The sequence below is a fragment of the Seriola aureovittata genome, chromosome 10 (assembly GCF_021018895.1).
Source record: "Seriola aureovittata isolate HTS-2021-v1 ecotype China chromosome 10, ASM2101889v1, whole genome shotgun sequence".
Lineage (NCBI taxonomy): Eukaryota > Metazoa > Chordata > Actinopteri > Carangiformes > Carangidae > Seriola > Seriola aureovittata.
The window spans coordinates 18,570,565-18,590,000 of NC_079373.1; the positions used below are offsets into that span (position 1 = coordinate 18,570,565).

The 19,436-nt window shown below is 42.7% G+C and overlaps 1 protein-coding gene across 5 annotated transcripts in view; it reads left to right on the plus strand.

Moving 5' to 3' along the window:
- Positions 1 to 19,436, plus strand: part of brsk2a (BR serine/threonine kinase 2a) — a 175,388-nt gene that overhangs the window by 75,952 nt on the left and 80,000 nt on the right. For all 5 annotated transcript variants that reach the window (XM_056386258.1, XM_056386259.1, XM_056386261.1 and 2 more), the window contains exon 2: positions 17,503 to 17,597. In XM_056386258.1, coding sequence (XP_056242233.1) covers positions 17,503 to 17,597 — 95 coding nt within the window. The remainder of the gene's footprint in view (positions 1 to 17,502; positions 17,598 to 19,436) is intronic.

A 19,436-nucleotide genomic window follows, 5' to 3' on the forward strand; every position in this document is an offset into this window, starting at 1 on the left:
CTTTTCTCTCTTTCCTGCCTCTCCCGGCTCGATGGAACCACAACACTCCACCTCAATGTCCTCCTTTTACTTGTCCACCAGGTAAGACACACCAACTGTAAATGAATTATCTCCTGCAGCGCGATGAATACATCTTTACAATTCAGCAACAGCACAGTATAGATTACTCTTTGGGTTACAGAGTTGAAGTGACTTGTGAATGTTTTTCTATCCAAGGACAACATCAGTGAAAAACCTGTAGCAGGCATGTCAGAGAAACGCCTCACAAGTGTGCTTACAAAAGCAGAGTCTGACTTGCAGTTAATGTCAAGAAAAGGATTTATTTATCAGACAAGGGGAAATAAGTCACAAAGATGTAAAGGATAATGTTACAACGTGTGGTCAGATCATTCTGTTTCTTCAAAATAGTTCCTTTATATATACATAGGGAATATGTCTTGTTATACAAATAAGAATAAACAGGAAATCTTCCTCTTCCTTGTGTAGAAGAAGAAAAGAAAGGCTGAATTGAAAGATTGCAACAATGTTTTCCACTGCAAAAGAAACATCTTTAATTGATTGCAGGAAGCTGCTGGTTCACCTGGTGTTACACAGTCTTCTCTGCCTCGCAGGGTTGGTGTGAAATAGTAACACATCGCATTAATAATGAATCCTGGAAACACTTCGTTACATTTTTCACTCAAATCAGGTAGCACTTTATTTCAAAGACTCTGAAAAGGAAATTGGGTGCCATAACATTTCTGGAACTGGCTTTTGAGCTGTGAGGTTTTAATGTGGTAGCTCCTCTAATGATGAGGTGCTGTTCATCAACTTATCAGAGGGCTTCCAACAGGGCATCCAGTGTGGTTGCCATGGTGCTTGGATGGTCTATTGATAGACAGGGCTATGGTGGAAAAGAGTATCAATACAGCAGCTCGTAGGTGTAGCACTTGCACCCTATTTCAGTCTACTGTACACTACGTATCACTCTTTTTTGATTTCTTTCTTTCATATCTCATGACTCTCATTAGCTTCTCTTTTATATCTCTCCTGTCTTCTTTACACACATTATTCTCATTCCCATCGTACTCTGCTTCTCCAATCACTTTTGTTACCCTGCTCTCCTCTTCTGTCATTCTTCTCTCACTGTTTCTCCATTGTTCCTCTTCATTGGCTAAGGCTATAGCTGTCGTTGTGTGTGTGTGTGTGTGTGTGTGTGTGTGTGTGTGTGTGTGTGTGTGCGTGCGTGCGTGTGTGTGTGTGATGGAGTGGAGCGGGGCTCTGCAGTGAGGTGATGGTATGTGAAATCACTGACATTACAGAAGGGGGGTGGTGGTGGCATTCCCACTCCGCTGCTGTCCTCTAATCGACAGGGGCACCATCCATGTACCACATTTCTTCTCACCTCCATCTCCCTTGCTCGCTCTGTCCAACAGTCTCTCCATCAGCCTTTCATTCCTCTCCCTTTCTCTTCATCCTCCTTTTCTTCCCCTCCTCCCAACTTGCTCCTCTCCTAGCAACAACAGCTGTCCTCTCAGGAGTGTCAGCATCCTTGCGACTTTACGGATCAGTCTGAAACACGTGTGTTGTGTATTTCATGTCCATATTTATTATTTTTCAGCACATTGCTTATCCTTGACAACCAGAAAAACATATTCCCTTTTTCCTGTATCATTTCTTTTTTTTTAACACCTTTTTTCTCTTTCTGCTTATTCCTGCACCTCTAATCTCTTATCTCCTTTTTTTTCTGACTGTCTAGTTTTATTGGCCAGTCTTTGTTTTCTGTGTGTCTGTGTATAAAATCACAGTGACGGGACAGGATTGCAGTGGCTGCAAAAAGAGACTATCATGAAGAGAGAAAGACAGAATAGGGGTGAGATTGAACGTAATTGGAAAGAAGGGCAGAGAGAGAGGGGAAAGAAACAATAGCCAGATGAAGAGAGTAGTTGAAAGGCATCAAATACAAACAAAGTTACACGGCAAATGTAAAGGATCCCTCTGGCAGAGCTACGAGGAGAGTCAGAGAGTGTGAATAAAAACGAGGGAGAGAAAATAGAGTGGAGGGGGGGGCAAAAGTGCAGGTGAAAGGGAGCCCCCAACTGGCAGGAGCTGGTAGTGGTATGTAACACCCCATCACCTCTAAACACTCTCCTTTATCTTCTTCTCTTTCTCATTCCTCGACTCAGTCTGGACTATCTCCCTCAGACTGGGAGGAGCATCAGCACTTTTTAGGTTCAGGATGACATGATAATGCAGATTAGTGGTAATCTCACCTTCCCTGATGGTTTGGGTTGCCTCTGAATGTGTATATGCTTGTGGGACTGATCGTATTCCACTTAAAGAACTCCTCAGACAATAATCTCCACTCTCTCTCCTCTTGTCTCTCTGTTCTCTGTCCCTCTTTTCTTCCTGTCCCTCCCTATCTGCACTTGTGCGCTGCACCAAGCCAGAGTTAGAAGGCTATTTGCGTCATCAGCTCCGGGCAGAGTGTGTGCGTCTTGTGTGTGTGTGTTTGACCTGAACTCTCCCACATACAGCTGTTGAATATTAAGCTCTGATGTGTAGATTGTGTGTGGATTTCCCATTACTGCTGCAGTGCACTGGCCAGACACACACACACACACACACACACACACACACACACAAATTCTAGAGCACATGTTTAAGTAAACACAAGTGCGCACACACACATTTCTCGCCTTTTTCTTTAACCTCATGTGTTGACCACCCATCAGCTTCCATCATAAACCACTTCTCCCTCCGCCTTGTCTCCATAGCAACGCCATAGCAACCCCCGCTGACCCAGCCAGCCACTTGCAGTGCCTTTGATATGAACTCAACCCGCCCCTCTCAAACCTCTCCAACTGTCATCAGTGGCTGAGAGGGTTGTCCATCAGCCCTCCTGACATCTTGATTGGCGGTTGCTGCTCAGACATGCATGGAGAGTGCATCTCTTCAAAATGAGACGGGCCTGTGAAGGACGAGCGCAGGAATGCAGAAATTGAACTTAAGTTTCTCTCGTCATAAGTGAAAAACCTAATGACGGGTGGCGCTTTCCATTGAAGGATAAGTGAATGAATGTTTGAAAGGTCTCAAGTTGAGTCCGTGTTTCTGTCCTTGATTGTTATAAGATGTAGCGTGTCCAAAGCGTCACACGCATCCATCACAGAAGTGCAACATGCATCATGCCATTGTGACAGACTCATTCATAGATGTGATGCCAGGACACACATCCTGCAGTTCAGTGATGTACAACATGTACTAAGCATGTCAGGGATACCTCCCATGTCTGCAAGGCTCCTGTGATAGCCTCATGAGCATTGACTTGATATATAAAAGTGATCACCAGCCCTGTAAACATGACTAATGCCCCAGCACTCTCTGCACTGACACTGGGCGTTGATGCTGTCTGTGTGTGTGTCGTTTGATCACTTAATGGTACAAATTGACTCTGCAATTGTGCTTTGAGCGATCATTGTGTCCTTATGTCCAGCGGTAAAGAGCTCTTGTATTATTGACAATACACACAAAGCACGCAATGCGCATACAAGCACAGACAGGCAAACGCACACTAGTCCCACTCACCAGACGGCTGTGTGAAGCGCCACAGATGGGGGAGGTGCTGCGCTGATCAATACATCGTCAGTTGCCCTGACTGTATCATTATCATTTTAATGGCTGCAGTATTTTCCCCCTGATGGCTTTCGAAATGAACAAGACAACACCAGAGGTTTCTAAAAGTTCACTGCTGCTGCAGTCGGCTTGTGGCTGCAGGCCGGCCGGTGACATTTTGGAAACGCAGAGCAGCTAATGAAGACAATACAGATTAATGATATTGATTAATGCTATACTTGGAAAAAAAAAAAGGCACATTTTTTACATAGTTTATAGAGCCTTTCCTCTGGCTATACTTGACAAAGTGATACCAGTATTAATGTGATGAATGTCAGAGTCACTGTCAGGGGTGAGCCGACCTGTTCTGGTTTATATAATAAGAGCCTTTATGTAATATCATGCTGTGCTTAACATTGGTTGAAATCCAATGTCTGCTTATGTTCTTTGCCACACTGTATGGTAATGGCATTCTGGATTATGGGTGCAATTAAGAATTATTTCCGTTATTGATCCAGTTGATGATTATTTTGCTGATGAATCATTTATAGTGCTAAAAAACAGGGAAGTTAAATGTTCTCACATGTGAGCCTGGAACCATCAAATTTTTGTCTTAGATCTTTGCTTTATAAATATCTTAAATAATTAATTAGTTATCAAAAGTATTGCTGATTAATTTTCTGTTGCTGGAACTAATGGTCTCAGAACTATCTGTGTGATCAGTATACAAAACCGATGGAAATATCTCTCTGATCAATGGATTAATAGTGCTGTTCAGTCATTTAACGAACATGTAAATAGCATAAAGTGCTTCTCAAAGGCTCAGTGTTGCAGACAAATTTGAAACGCTTATGAAGATCAAGTGAGAAGCAAGCCTCATAGTCCTGCTACCTGTCTTTCTTTTAAAGGTGGGTTTTGGTGGAGGAGAGTGGGAGATGGAGACAGGGAGAGACTTTGCATGCTATAGAGTGTGTGTGCGTGTGTACTCAGGCTCTCTGCATGTATCTTCTCCTGCAGTCCTGCATGTGGTGACAGGCTGACATCAGAGTAAAAGCCCCCTGAAGTCGTGTTGAACAGATGTCTCTCTGCTCTCTCAGTCTCCCCGGTGGTGGAATACATAGACCTGGCACTCTGTCGTCTCTCTCTCGCTCTCTCTCTCTCGCTCTCTCTCTCTCACTCCCTCTCCCTCTTCTTTGTCTGTCTTTCCCTCTGTCTATTCAATTTACTTTTCTAATAAAATTTGCTGTTCATTCTTCAGTCACCATACTTTTTAGACTCCCAATATTCTTCCATTTTTTTTCATTTTTATCTCTTTTTGACGTTCAGGAGTTTCCCCTCAGCTTTGTGAGACATCTCACTCTCAGATCAGTCTTTGTTCAGTAAAAAGGCCAGGTGAAATGGACTCTCGGTGAAGTGCCCTTGGTGTTCTGCTTTGTGTACTTTCTTTTAGTACTTCTCTGCGCGTGTGTGTGTGTCCAGTTTGTGTGTAGCTGCACTTTTTGTACAAGGCAATATTCCAAGCCCTGTGACGTGAGCCCTGTCTGTGAGAAAGCAGGCAATCTGGGCCTTGGCTTTTCTCCAGAACCACTTTCATTTCCATTCAGCAGTGGGATGTTGCTCACTGGAACACACATGTGCACTGCTGATGCACACACACACATACACACACCCACACAGAAACACAGAGAATCACTGGTAAATATAGACGAGCTGAAGAGTGTTCAGGCAGGGTCAGAACCCAGCTGTCTTTGGGCCTCAGTAAGACTTTCTCTTTTTGTTTCTTATCTTGTGGAATTGGATATTTTCTTACAAACTCTTACTTATATGCATGCAGACGCATATAAACACACAAACACAAGCTGCTCTTGTTATGGTAGGAACGCATGATGCAACAGCAGAGCCATCCCTCCTAATGTCCCCTGGGAAAAATGAAGAGAGGGAGGGGTCGTGTTGAAGAAAAGAGAGACGTATCAGGCAACAACAAAAACAAGGGGAGACTGAGCGAGGAGGAAGAGTGACTGATTGACTGAGGAGAGGGAATAGAGGACAAAATGAAAATGATAGAGGGACTCAAGCTTGAGGGGGGGAGATGGAGACAGGGACAGAGAGAGAGAGAGAGAGAGAGAGATCAGGCTTACAGTGGCTAATAGAAATTCCCTTGTTGCCTCATTGAGATGCAACGGTGGCTTGGGTAATGAGCTAGCTGCCGCTGACGCATTGATTTAGCCAGAAGACTCGCTCAAATTATCCCACTCCTCGAGAGAGATGTCAACAGTTCCGCCAATGGCCGCCGGGGTAATTACCAACGCATCCACCCACCACAACACCTCACCCAACCCCGCCTTGTATTTCATTCTTCTAATCTACACAACCCCACTGTCTCCACCCCCTTCCTGCCTTCCTCTGCAACCCCTCCCTCTGGGATGTCCCATAGCCCAATATATTAGGTTTGCATAAGCAAGGTTCAGTGAGAGCACATACCTTCAGTGGCTCCAGTTGGAGTTCTTTGTGAATCCATGCTTTGCTGGGAGAAGCAATAGTATAGTACTGTAGATGGTAGAACTGCAGGTGAAATGGCAATGAAAAAAAAAAACCTAGAATTCCTTGGATGGTGAGTGTAACTGGGTGGAAAATTGTCTCTCAGCAAAAAATAGTCATGTCCCTTTAAGATAATATGCAAATGACTATGTGTTATCGTGCTCTGCAGAATGCGCATTTATCATGGATTATTCATAGATTTAAAAATAGAGAAAACAGGAAAACATTCCAAATCAGATGAGTCATCTCAGCACACGTACTGGTAGTGATTCTGGAAATTGTTCCAAAATAAAATGTTTGTAAATGTGTAGATACACAAGAGAGCTTTTGTGAGAAGGTATATTACTGTACCTCAAAGCATGACGGCACAGTGATTCAGTAGCCCAGGTTTCACCCACTCTTCTCAATGCAGAGCATTAATCAGAAAAGTGTCTTTGCAAATATTATGTTAAAATTGTTATATTGTCTGCAAGTACACAATATATATAATGCAATGATATGATCTATTGGCCAAGTACCCAACCATTCTCAGGCTCTAAATTATGCAAGAAATCAAAACGCTTTCACTCTCACTGGTGTGTTGTCAGTGGTGTTGGTAGCAAAATGGACAAATCTAGGACTGAATTAATGCAACAACTCAAATCATGTCAGTGGTTGTTATATCAGCCATTAGAATGAACAGAATTACAGTGAGCTGGGCAGCGGCTGCCTGTGCTAGACTGTCTGCATGTGATAACAGTTTTCACTCTTGGTGTGTAGATCTGGCTCCTAACATGGATGTTTTGTTGAGATATGTCCTGTGCTTTTTTAAAAAATGCTGTACTGCGAGGCAGTTCTCTCTCACACACAAATGCACACTTCTTGTCTTCATTGTTTCCGTGCCTTGAGGTGTTTCCGATTGGACTATACAATAATGGTGAAGCTTTGACACTGTGACCTTTCTCCTGTGCAGCATTTGTTTTACGCGAGTGGAGAATAAAGGTTCTACAAAGACATAGGGAGGAGGAAGAAAAGCTGGGAGAGGAACTCGCCTGTATCTTTGAACCTTTGGACTTTTGATCAGGAAATGTGTGTGTGTGTGTGTGTGTGTGTGTGTGTGTGTGTGTGTGTGTATCAATGTCACACACCAGGAGGCGGCCCCCCTGCCTCAATCACACACATACATACACACATTCCCCCTATAGAAGATCGTTGTGTCCTAGATCCACACCCTGTGGGTGCACATAGGAACAACCTTGTGCATATTGACCATAATAGTGGGGTTTGTGCTCACCTTGGACAATCCTTCCTGCTGTTTTCTTTTTTTCCACTTATTTATGAAAGGGCTGAAATGTCAAAAAAATGGAAAAGTAACTTGTAGGTTAAGGTCTTGTTATGTGTAGAAGAATACGTTAAATAAAAGAAGGACGCGTCGGTTTGTTTGATGTGTTTTCCTTCAGCTGCGTGAAGTGAAGTTTGTGCCTCTGAGTGGGTGCTTCTAGCTCTCCCTGATAAAACCATCATAGCGGGACTCATTTTCAGTCCATGTGCTCAAGCCGTCATCTCCCCTGCCTGCCCCAAAGTGGGAACGCAGCACCCTCATTGCCAATTAAACTCCAATCAACAAACGAAGATGGAGTGAGACATCGAATTACATCCAATATCCTCTCCCATACTCAAGCCTGTCTTTGCCAGCCACAAATTAGCTTACAAATTAAGGCTCTGAAGATGGGAGAAGCCGAGTTTCCAGATAACAACCAAATAACATCCTGCTGGCATTTTGATGTATTGTTCCAACTTGGATCCAGCTTCCTGCCTTCTCTTGATGTGCAGAGAAAGTTTTTGTTGGGTTTTTTTCTTGGTTGAGCTTCGACCGTCCATTTCAATCTCGATTCGGAAGGAGGCTGGTTATTAAGACAGGTTGATGAGAACTCATCGCGCTGGAATCTGCTCCAGCTTGATCCATGTTTGGGTTGTCTATACAACATTTTCATTACCAAACGCACTTAATTAATGAAATAACTCAAGCTGAATTATAGATGAGGAAGGTTTGATTAATTGCTTCTTAGAGTCAGATTTCCTCTCCACTCTCTTTTCCAGCCCACACAATTGGCCTGTCTGAGTGGCATGCATGCCAGATATGACGCGTTTTTTTTTTTTTTTTTTTTCCGTGTTCTCGTGCATGTGTGTGAGCACACACGTGTGTGAGAAAAATACAGAAAGAAAGCACTGCCTTCTTTCAGCATGTCTCTCTATGGATACAGTGAGGTTTTGTAATATTATCCAGTCAGGTGTTTTAATAATTCATACTTTTATATTGGGGGTTATCTAACACATGACGTGCAGACAGTACGCTGCTCTTTGAAAGGTGTCTAGGGGCTCCTCTCACTGAAAAGCCTATCAGAGTCATCACCAAGGCACCAATCTTTAGCTCATCATGTCGCCTCTTCATTTGACTCCCATCTCCCTTTAGGAGCTCATGAGTGCATGTTTAGCATGCACAGACATATGTTTCAAGAGTGACACACATATGCACACCGGTAGCATCGTTTTCTGTGGCCATCTTATCCATTTGTGCGTACAAGTATGTTATATACTGTACACGAGCATGTGTCTGTGTGTACGCACATGTGCACGTGTTTGTCCCGTCTGCTGCGGCTGCTGCATTGGGCCTGGTGTGGCTAATTAAAAGAAGCCTTCTTGCATTATTCATGAGGCTGTAATTATACATTCCTTTTGCTGATCCCCAGTCAGTGGCATTAAAAATAGATCTGAGTCTCCATGCCCCGCCCTTCTAGGCCCCACTTTCACTCTGTGTTTTGACTATGTCTTCCCCAGCTTCTCTCTATTTATCTAACCTTATCAGTATTTCTCCATCTCACTGTCACTGGCCTCATTGTCACGGCCTTCTTTTTTTTTTTTTTTGTTCTTTCCATCGTTCCTCTTGTCTCCTCCATGTCTTCATTCACGTTTGCTCTGATGTTCCCTTTTGGGATTCGGGCAGAACATTCCTCTGACAGTGTCACTCTCGCTTCAGCTCTGTGGCCTGACCTCCAGTCACATCAGGCCAGAATTCAGAGCGGAATATTTAGAATCTGCAATGACATCTCAGCAGAAAGATTCAGAAGAGAAATCACTCCCTCTGATCAACTTAATGGAGAAACTGTAAAACCTCTAAAGTAAAGTTCTCCCTGACTTTTTTCTTATTTGTACATAAACTAAACTACAAAACCGAATCAACTCAAATGTGAGATGGCATCAGTACATATAAACTAGACTATGGTTATGTGGCAAACAAGACAATATTTGGTATGTCTGCCATATGCCTCCAGCACAAAGTTATCAACATCCAAGAACTTATTGCACAGTCGAATATATGACAGCCTGACTACTTTCAGAGCTATTTTCTGCTGTGCAATCATGCGTTAGTTGGCGCTGGCATCGGTACTTGTTTGCCTTACTGGCAGAAAAGAGTGTGTGAAGCTTGCGTCTTCCACCGTGCAGGTGATGAGCTTCTGAGGACGTATCCATGCATATATTTTCACGTTGATGAGGCTGCTTCAGATAAGGGTGGGAATTTTGTAAGATCTGCCAATCAGAGAGCTTGTTAGGTAACTAAGTGGATCACTCGGTAGTCGCTGCCTTTGGCCGATCCGCTCAGTCATTCTCATATTGTTGTTTCAGAATTAAAAAAGAAAAGAAAAGAAAAGAAGATAACTGCCTTGAACTCAGCCATTGCTTCATCGCAGTACATCTCACTCAGTACTTCTTACACCCCATTTTCACTCTGTTTGTGTTTGTTGGGGGCTGGTTATATTATGTAAATGTAGTTGTGTAAATGGAATTGGCTTCCCACACCCATGACCCCACCCCCCATACTAAACAGACAAAAACAAACATGCACACTCAAATGCACATATGAACACACAGGGAGCAAAGGCTAGCTGCTGTAGAAAATACACAGGAGAAATATATCTCCAGGATCTACAGTATGGCTTCGTGTATATGTTTTAGTGTACATGCAGGTTTATTGATAATCATTTATACAGTTATTTTTTCAGAGATAATCAAAGGTAAACACAGTCAACACACATTTTGTCTTCAATGGAGCAGTATTGGATATTATGAAACTCCCAGGTTGAAATGCTAGTACAATATCTGTATCTGAAAGTGCTAAGACCTATGCATGGATCACAATCCCATGCCATGTAAATTGGCTCTTAGCCATTTTCATGCATATATTGAGCTTTCTGATGGAGAGAAATTGATCATATCTGAACCAAAGCTGATGGTGTAAATCTATATTATTCAAGAATAATAATGGAGTCCACTCTCCATCACTCCGTCAAGTCAAAGCACTGAGGATCACTGTTAGAATAAAAGACTGTTTTAATTAGCTAAGAAATTCCCTGCAAAAGGGGGACACAGTTAAAAAAAAAAAAAAAAAAAACATCCTCCATTTCTGTTGTCAGTAAAGTACCATTACTGTTGTATTTGCCAAGAGATCCTTGTTTTGTGCAGGGAGTTAACTTATAAGGGAGCTTTCTGTATGCATGCGTCAGTGTGCCTCCCTCCTCGCTCCAGCACTCCAGGGCTAAACTGCTCTTCCTGCTTTTGAAGCTGTTTTGTTGGTCTGGGCCTCTGTTGTTACTGATGTTGTTGCTGTTGCTTTGGCTGGTAGGGTTTAGAGGGTTGCAGGGGAATTGAGGCTGGGTAGACTAACGTCACGGCTGACTGAAAATGCAAAAAAAAAAAAAAAAAAGAGCGAAAGAGGAGGTGGAGGAATGGAAGAGATAGAGATTTAGTGAATGAAGAGGGTGGTAAGAAGCGGCGGGAGAGAGACAGACAGAGAGAGTGCATTCATTGAGGAGCGAGTGAATATTGTTTGATCTTCGACATGCTGTCTCCCTCCTGCACAGTATGACTCAACAGCTTTCTGCTGGCATATTCCCTATCTTTCTCTCTTTTTTTTTCCCGGATAGATGGAAGGATGAAGAGAGAGAAGGGGAGATAAACGGGTTAGAAAACACTGACTGACTGGGTAGAGAAGGAATGAGGTTAGAATTTGGCAGAAAGTGAGAAATGAGGGAAAGACAGAGCAACTAAACAGAGAGGAGAGCAAGCAGAAACAGATTTTGTGGGAGGGATTCACTGTTGCACATCTGCGTGTCTACAGTCCTGTGTATATGTCATGTAAATACTGTTTTCTGCATTGTAATGAGGTCAGGCCAATTAAAATCAAACACAATCAATGAACCTGCATTCAACATGCACAAATTTGTTATTCATTTATGTTCTCATTTATTTCAGTTTTATGTACCTGTAATATATTTCCATCCAGTGTTGAAACCATTTTCAGAGTTCGGCCTATGCGCACATAATGTATGATGTAAACAACAATAGTTGGCAAAAAGCGAGAGATTCTGTGGGAGGGATTCACTGCATTTCTCATCATAATTGCACTTGTACTATATAAAGGCATTAATTTGTCATAACCACTTCCGTTTGGCACTTTGCTACCACCAGTGCATACAAAACTGTAATGACCAATATACAGTTGAGCTACAAGGAATGTATTTCTATTCCAGGCACCACCCACAGATGTTTGATGTTACAGAAAGTCTATGTAGAGCTAACAAAACTGAAGAGCATAATTTCATTTGATTATTTAACATTCCTGTTCATTAAATCTGTGTTTGCTTCTGTACTTGTGTGAACAACAGAGAGAGAGAGAGAGCGAGAGAGAGAAAGAGCGAGAAGGACAACACACAGATCCGTTGTGGTTAATGCTGGTTCCTCGACCCCTGCCCTCTGCCCTGGTGGAGGGGATTCCCACGCCCTGCCAGAGTGGTTTTTCCATGTGGCCAGGAGGACTTGTAAGAGTAAGCCCTTGTAGCACGTTGTGTTTCCTTTCAAACTCTGATCCCAGGACAGAGCTGTAGCCCCCACGTAGAGCATTCAGGGTTAGAGAGCATAAGTGGAAAGCAGCTCACAGATCTGTGCCTAAGGGCAACGAGCTTCTCAGAGCCCTGCACCTGAGGGAGACAAAGCTAAGCCAGCATAAGCTACTACCATCTGCTGGCATTGGCTTAGGGCTTCTGAAAGATCAAGTTTGAAAGTGAGAGAGGTGCGCAAGTGGAGACATCTCTTTTTCATCCTTCGCCCTCCTCTCCGAGGAGTCCCTTCCAGATGGATATTAAGCTATCCAGTAATGATCTTTAGCCGCATGGATGCCAGTGCTGTGAGGAGGATAAAGCTGAAGACATTGACCATGTGTGTGGTTAGCAGGTGGAGATCATAAAGTGCCTCTCCTAGACTCAAACACAAGCGTGGTGTTCCTGTCCTCTCTCCTCTCTGCTCTCCTTCGTTCCATCTTGGTGTCTCAGATTGATGGCAGGGGAAATCAGGCCCATATACAGGGTCCTTCTACTCTCCTACCTGTTCTTCCTAGGATGTCCCAGCTCTGCCTGATGATGAATTGACCACTGATCTCACAGGTTCTCTCACTGGTAGTGGAGGTTTCCAGGCTAACTCAGATAATATGTCAAAGCATTCAAATAAAGTGCTGTACACAGTTTTCACTTTGTAGGGTACTAAAGCTGATACAGATAAACTCCTCCATGTGGCGCCCCACAAGGATTCCAGATATTTCTCTCAGCTCGGTCACAACACGTGTTCAAAAAGTTCACTTACATGTTGCCATGATGAATATACTGACAGCAGTTAGAGATGTTTTCCAGAAATGATGTCAACAAGTTCAGCTGCGATATCATGAAACACAATCACTCGAAGAGACAGTGAAGTGAGACAAAAAGCTCATTACAAAATCAATGCTGGCACATGGCTCAGTGAAGCAGTGCAAGAGACGCACTGCCATGAATGTTCTTTAGTTTTGGAGAAGTAAATTTTCACAACTCTGTGAAGATGTTGTTAATTAACTCATTTTCATTAATGATGAGTTACTACACTCGTGGTTCCCAGTGTTTTTTTCTTTTTACTCTCTTTCCTTTCTTTCTTTCTTTCTTTCTTTCTTTCTTTCTTTCTTTCTTCTTTTGACTCTTAATTTCTTACCCTCAGTTCTTTAGCTTACTTCTCCGAAAGGGGCAAGCTCTGTGGACGCAATCAGTTCAGCTTTTATTCAAAAACTTTATTATTCATCCCTGATTTGTCAAAGCCAGCAGGGTGATGATTGAAACCATTCGACTTCGAAGCAATGCAGCAGCTTCCAGCACAGTGCAGCAAAACACTCGTCGCCTCTGATGCTCGCTGAGCCGTGGACCAAAGTTCTCATTCTGTGTCTTTCTCCGGCAGTCCCTCCACATTACATCATTAATCACAGAGGCGCATGGAAAGTAGAGAGTGCAGAGCCGGGATGGAGGCCAGGGGTCAGTCGATGGTGGCCTCTCCAGCCCATAAGTCCCTGGCTGGTGTCATTATTCTGACATTGTTGTGAAGGCGAGAGCTTTTGATGCTATTGATTTTGGAGGAGGCTGAAGGAGAGGCGAGATCGATGCACTTGCAGATTCGGAACGCGGGTCAGCTGCACAGCCTGCTTTCGTCCATACGCGTGTTGATGATAGTATATAAGTGTACAGTATATGTGACAATACCAGTCTGCATGTGTGTCCCTGGTACAGTTAATAAATTCCCTGTATGTGACACTCGATCACAACACAGTGCTGGCCTCTCCAGTGAGGGAATACACTCCCACGCATCTGCTTTACACCTACAAAGATACCAGCTGCACATACAGGTAAACACTTGCAATTAAAGTGAAATGTAATCCATGTGTACACACACACACACACACACACACACACACACACACACACACACACACACACACACACACACACACACACACACACAATTATACATAGACACTGACAACTGTAGCTGTAATGTTCTTTGTATTCCCCACTTGAGTCTCTGACCCTTTGTGCTCTCAGTCAAAGCCTTACGTTTGAAGTTATGTTCAAAGACAGCCTATCTGGCTCAGCCCAGATTTAGATGAAAACCTGGTGTCTTCCTGGTCATCTCCTAAACCCTCCCCTCCCCAGCCTCACCACTCCAGGTTGAGCTCAGAATATTCACACAGATCTGCAAGTGTTTCCTCTGGGGTGTTATCACAGACAAGTAAAAGGGGCACAGGGAGTATAAAGCAATCACACTCATTACAGGACATTAGAGAGTAGGGGGTTGAGCGGTTAATTTTGGGGCATGGAGAAGCTGATGTTAATTAGATATTACAACATACTTGAGACAAGTTAAGTCACATTTATTGTGAGAAAACCTTGTGTCATTAATTGCATATTCCCTGTTGGAAGAGGATGGCGGGGTTGTACACGAGGCAGGGAGGAATCATTGAGTGTTATATAATCATAAGGATATCAGGTGGGGAGTTTAAAATGTTGCAATGGTGTTTAAGCTGAGACATGCTTCTGTAAAGATAGTGTACGTGGAAAAGTGTATGTGCAATGCAGAGAGAGGGTTTCAGAGCAACTGCAGCTGCACACAGAATAACTCAACCACATGTCTCTGTATCTGCAGTCCTATGCTTCAAACAGTGTGCTGTTTTGTTGAACCAAACCAAAAGCCGAAAAACACACATTATTATTTATTCTATTGCGTGGTTTATTTTATTTATTACTTTGTTTTTTTTCTATCCTTGGTTGAAAACTGTTTGTAATTTTTTTCTTTTGCTGTACATTCTGGTTTGGTAAATATGAGTCAGTCTCTTGTGCTAGTACACTTTTATGTAATCAAATTATGTACAAATATTGTGTGTTGGCAAACAGCTGCATGAATGTCGGCACACAACACCCACACATTATAACATACTCTAGCTTGGTTTAGGCCGGAATATACTATATCTGTCTAATTTTTATATAAAATACAACCATTTTAGGGATAGTAATATTAGGTATTTCAATAACTTTGTTGATCCCTTAAATTTTCATATAGTGCTAACATCTGGTCCAAATTTTACCTAGTCCAAGACTTAATTAATGATTAAATACTTGCAATACTTCCTCATGTGGGCAGGACATTGTTGAGGAATATCATTTGAGTGTTGTTTAGGGATCCCTGATCTCCTTTACACAATATTGGCTTGGTAATGTTACACCACCAGTGACCAAACACAACACCAAAATTACGATAATTTGCCCCAAAAAGACAAATATACATTAATGTGGGCCAATGCACCAGTTTTATCTATTGCTGCCACATTTTGTGAGTTAAGCTGGTGTGATGTTTTGCCATGACGATTTGTTTCATTTTATTAGGTCTGTTGCTGTTGTTTGTTGTTGATTTTTATCTATGTGGTATAAAATAAGCTTATGGCTTATGTCCCTGTGTGTTATGTACTGAACGTCCTTGTAAAAGTTCATTCCAATCCATACACAAAGTGGCTGTAAAATCGTAATGTGCTGTGTTCCTGTGCATATTTCCCTCCTGCTAATGCGCCCTTTGCTCACAAAAACACAGGCACTGGAGCAAGATGGATAGTGAGGCAAATAATCCAGTTAACTTTTCATGTGTTTGCAGGCAGATATTTTCTCTTTAATGTGTTTATCATGACTTATGAGCTTCTCTATAGCAGCCATTAACATATGATTACCATCACAGGGCTAATGGGTTTGTCTGTTCTCCCTCCTGCTCAACTGCCTCAACTCCTCTTTGGTAACATTCACTTCCTTCTTATCTGTCTGTCACTCTCTCTCTCTTTCTCTCTCACTCTCTGTCTCTTTGTCTCTCTCTCTCTCTCTCACCTCCTCTCCTCCATGTGTCTCCACTCTTTGCCCCTGCGGCCCTTCAACTCCCAAGCCAGAGCCTCACTCCCACACAGTGCTCTCCATTATTGCTTAATTATCTGTGGCCTGTCATTTGAATAATGTGCTATCCCTGACGTTCAATCGCTTTCACATTTTCCCTTCATCTTTCACGTGCTCTTTAATATGTACTTCTTCTCCATCTCCCTCTGTTGCTTCCTGTCCTCCATCTCTCCCTCACCCTGTTGACATCTCTCCGGCCTCAGAACACTTGTCTCTGCACTCACCGCCTCCTCACAGCCCATTGACGCTCCTATTGTATTGGTCCATATAGAAATCAAACTATGCGAGAGACAGTGTGAGAGCAAGCTAGAAGTCCACGTAAGTGTGGTTCATGTCAGCCAACCAGATTACTTCTCTCCATAACGTGCTTCTCATAGTAACTGCACCGTTTCAGTGATAGGCACTTATTAACTTCATTCCACCATCTTCATCTCTGCCAGCATGAGAGTGACAAGAAATCAAAGCATCCACATTATTCCACTTCGGTGTTTCTATAAATTTTGTGTGCCAGCCGTTAGAGAGAGCTCAGACGATGTAGTTTACAAAGTTAAAAATCATCTTCTGTTGTCTCCAAAATCCCTGCAGCACCACGGGGCCGTCGGGGAAATCAATAATAGAGAGGCGACATTTATTTGTGTAGGGGTGTGTGTTTGTTTTCATTTTGTAAGTAATCTATCTGATGCAAACATCTTTGTAATGTGTGTGCAGCTCTGTGGTCCCTGGCAGAGAATGGATTGGTGCTGTCATCACGGCTCTCTTGTATTAAATACACACAAACCCACCACTTTGTTCCACTGTAACTGTACACTCATTGAGGTATCCCTGCCTGTTTTCTGCATTGTTTGTGGCTGAAGATACCTGGGGACATTTACTGAGGCAAAGCAGCGGAGATGCTTTTGTGATTGTGTGGCGAATCTTAGGATTCATGTGAGTTTTGATAGAAAGTTTGTGTGTGAATGCCAATACAACCGACTGTCACGGTGTATCAAACGCTCAAATCTCTCCCCATGCGTCAGTGTGTTTGTGAAGTAAAGGGTAATGTTTTCTGCCTGGGTGTCAAAATGTGACAACCTAATTTACTCTCCCGCATTGTTGCTTCGTTCTTGTCCTCTCACCTCTGTTTGTTACAGCTACCTTTTATTTTCTGTTTTAGCTAACTCAACACAACTGCATTACAGGCAGTTTAGTACATTATAGGAATCAATAACACAAATGGCCCCTTCACTTATTGCCTTTATGTCTCAAACAAACCCCAGAGGGCAGTTTATTTAAGGAACTGTTTACACTTCAGAAATCATTATTAGCATTCCGTACATGAGGTCAAGGGCCATTTTACATCAGTTAGTTAGCCAAAAAAAAATGTAACACATTTTCTTCACACATCACTTTAATGTGACAGTGCTTTTTAAATGTCCCCAGCATAATGTGCTCACTTGGTGCTGTGAATATTTATCGTTCACTTTCTTGGTGTCATCTAAAAATCTCACAATCAGTCCTACATGAGCAGTGTTTGACCTATCTGACCTAATAAAGGGTGTGTTTCCTGTTTGTGTTGCAGGATTGGTCAAGCTTGGAGTCCACTGTGTAACATGCCAGAAAGTCGCCATAAAGATTGTCAACCGTGAGAAACTCAGCGAGTCAGTACTAATGAAGGTAAGTTAATAGCTTTCAGTTCTTTTTGTGGCTTTCAGTGTTACAACTCAGGTTGGTGAAGGATTTTTTTTACTTAAATTGTTCCATGTTTATGTATGTGAAGAAGGCAAGCACTTCTGAAACAAGATTTGGTAAAAACCTAGTATATTGGCTGGACCGTGTTGTAGTCTATTTGCATTCAGCCTGCTGTCAACTGGTTTCAGCTCTTTACCTGTTTGCTTCTCTCCTACTCGCTCACAGTATTTTAATACAACCCTATTCCCAATAAAGCTGTTGTCATGTTTTTCTGTTTCTGTTGTCAGACAACAGAAGTATGAAATAGTGACTGAAATGAGGTCCATTAAGACTACATGTTAACTTCCAAGCCATTAACAAGCTACTGCTCTGTACCGCTAAAGTCCTGGTTTCATAACCCCAATACAGAAGTTAAGGACAATGGCTGTGCTGTATGATTAGAGCTACTTGTCAGCATAGAGAGGTGTGCCTGCAGACCTTGTGCTTACGCAGGGAGGATTCTGGCGACACTCTTTGACAGCAAGCAGCTAAGCTTTGTCCAAAAAGTTGCTGAGTTTGTTGCTAGGAGCTATCTTGAAAAAAACTTAAGGGGTCTGATTGGAAACCCTGCTTGTTCATGCCAAATCACTTTGAAAGAGCAACCACCAATGGGGAAACCCCAACACTCAGCTGGCTGACCAATAGTGTAACTTCATCACTCAGTCAGTCAGTCATTGTTATAGCGGTTGCCCTGCTGTTGCAGCTGAGCCAAAATAAAAATCCTTTTTAAAGGGCATTTATTTTGCCATGGTTTCCTTGAGAAAGTTTACTATTTGTCAAGTTTCCAACAACCTTCAAAGATTTTGCAAGTTCTGGTGTCCTGTTGGCACAGCACAGTGGTACACACCAAGTAATCATGTTGTCCCTTTTGAAGTCTGGCTGGGGACCTTCATTCCTCTTTCTCTCCCGAGGATCTTAATATGCAGTAGCCCAGCTGAATGAAGCAGTACTAAAGGTCTGTCAGCTATGACTGAGTAGTGCTGTCCCTGAAAGAGCCACCTCTTTGACACAAGATCTGGGCTGGCTGCCAGCTAGCGTTTCAAAAATCTCTAGGAGTGGACTTCTTGAGCAAAGTCTAAATTTCAACATAAATCAATGGCTGATCTTGCAAAAACTGTTTGAATAAAAGTGATTTATATCATAATAAGCCTTATGAAGAGTGGAATCACTGGCTGAGTTAGTGACAGTGGGTCTTTGAAGCAGCTGATTTTCGTCCTTTTCAAACTGAAGGAGTCAGCTGTTTGGCTCCCCCGCCAGGAGCCAGAGCCACCAAGAAATCCTGGGGTAACACAACAATAAAGCAGGTTTCTGCAGCTGTAATTACTAGAGCCCCACTCCAAAATGCTTCAAAAACTTCTAGGAGAAAAAGTCCTTTTTATAATTTTTCCAGTTACCCACACAGAAGGATACAGTACAGATTTTTTTTCAATTTTACATCTCAGGGGCCCCGCTGGGCAACTCTATTCAGTGCCCACTCAAAATTGGCTTGCTGCAAAATTGGCCCTTGTGCTGATGGAATAGTTGTAAAGAAACCAAAGAGAGCAGGAATATAGAGGACAACAAGACGCCACAACCTGAAAATTGTCTTTCACAGGACACATGCAGAGAGGAGTGCTTTCTGTAATTGTTTGCTTATGAGCTGGAAAGCAGGAAGCTGATGGGTTTGCTCACAGTACAGGTTATCTGCAAATGGAAAATCCCTCTGTTTTGCATCACTTCTGTGGCAAAATCATTAGACTTTAGATGAAAAGCACTCTGTACTCGGATATTGCTGTTTGATAAACA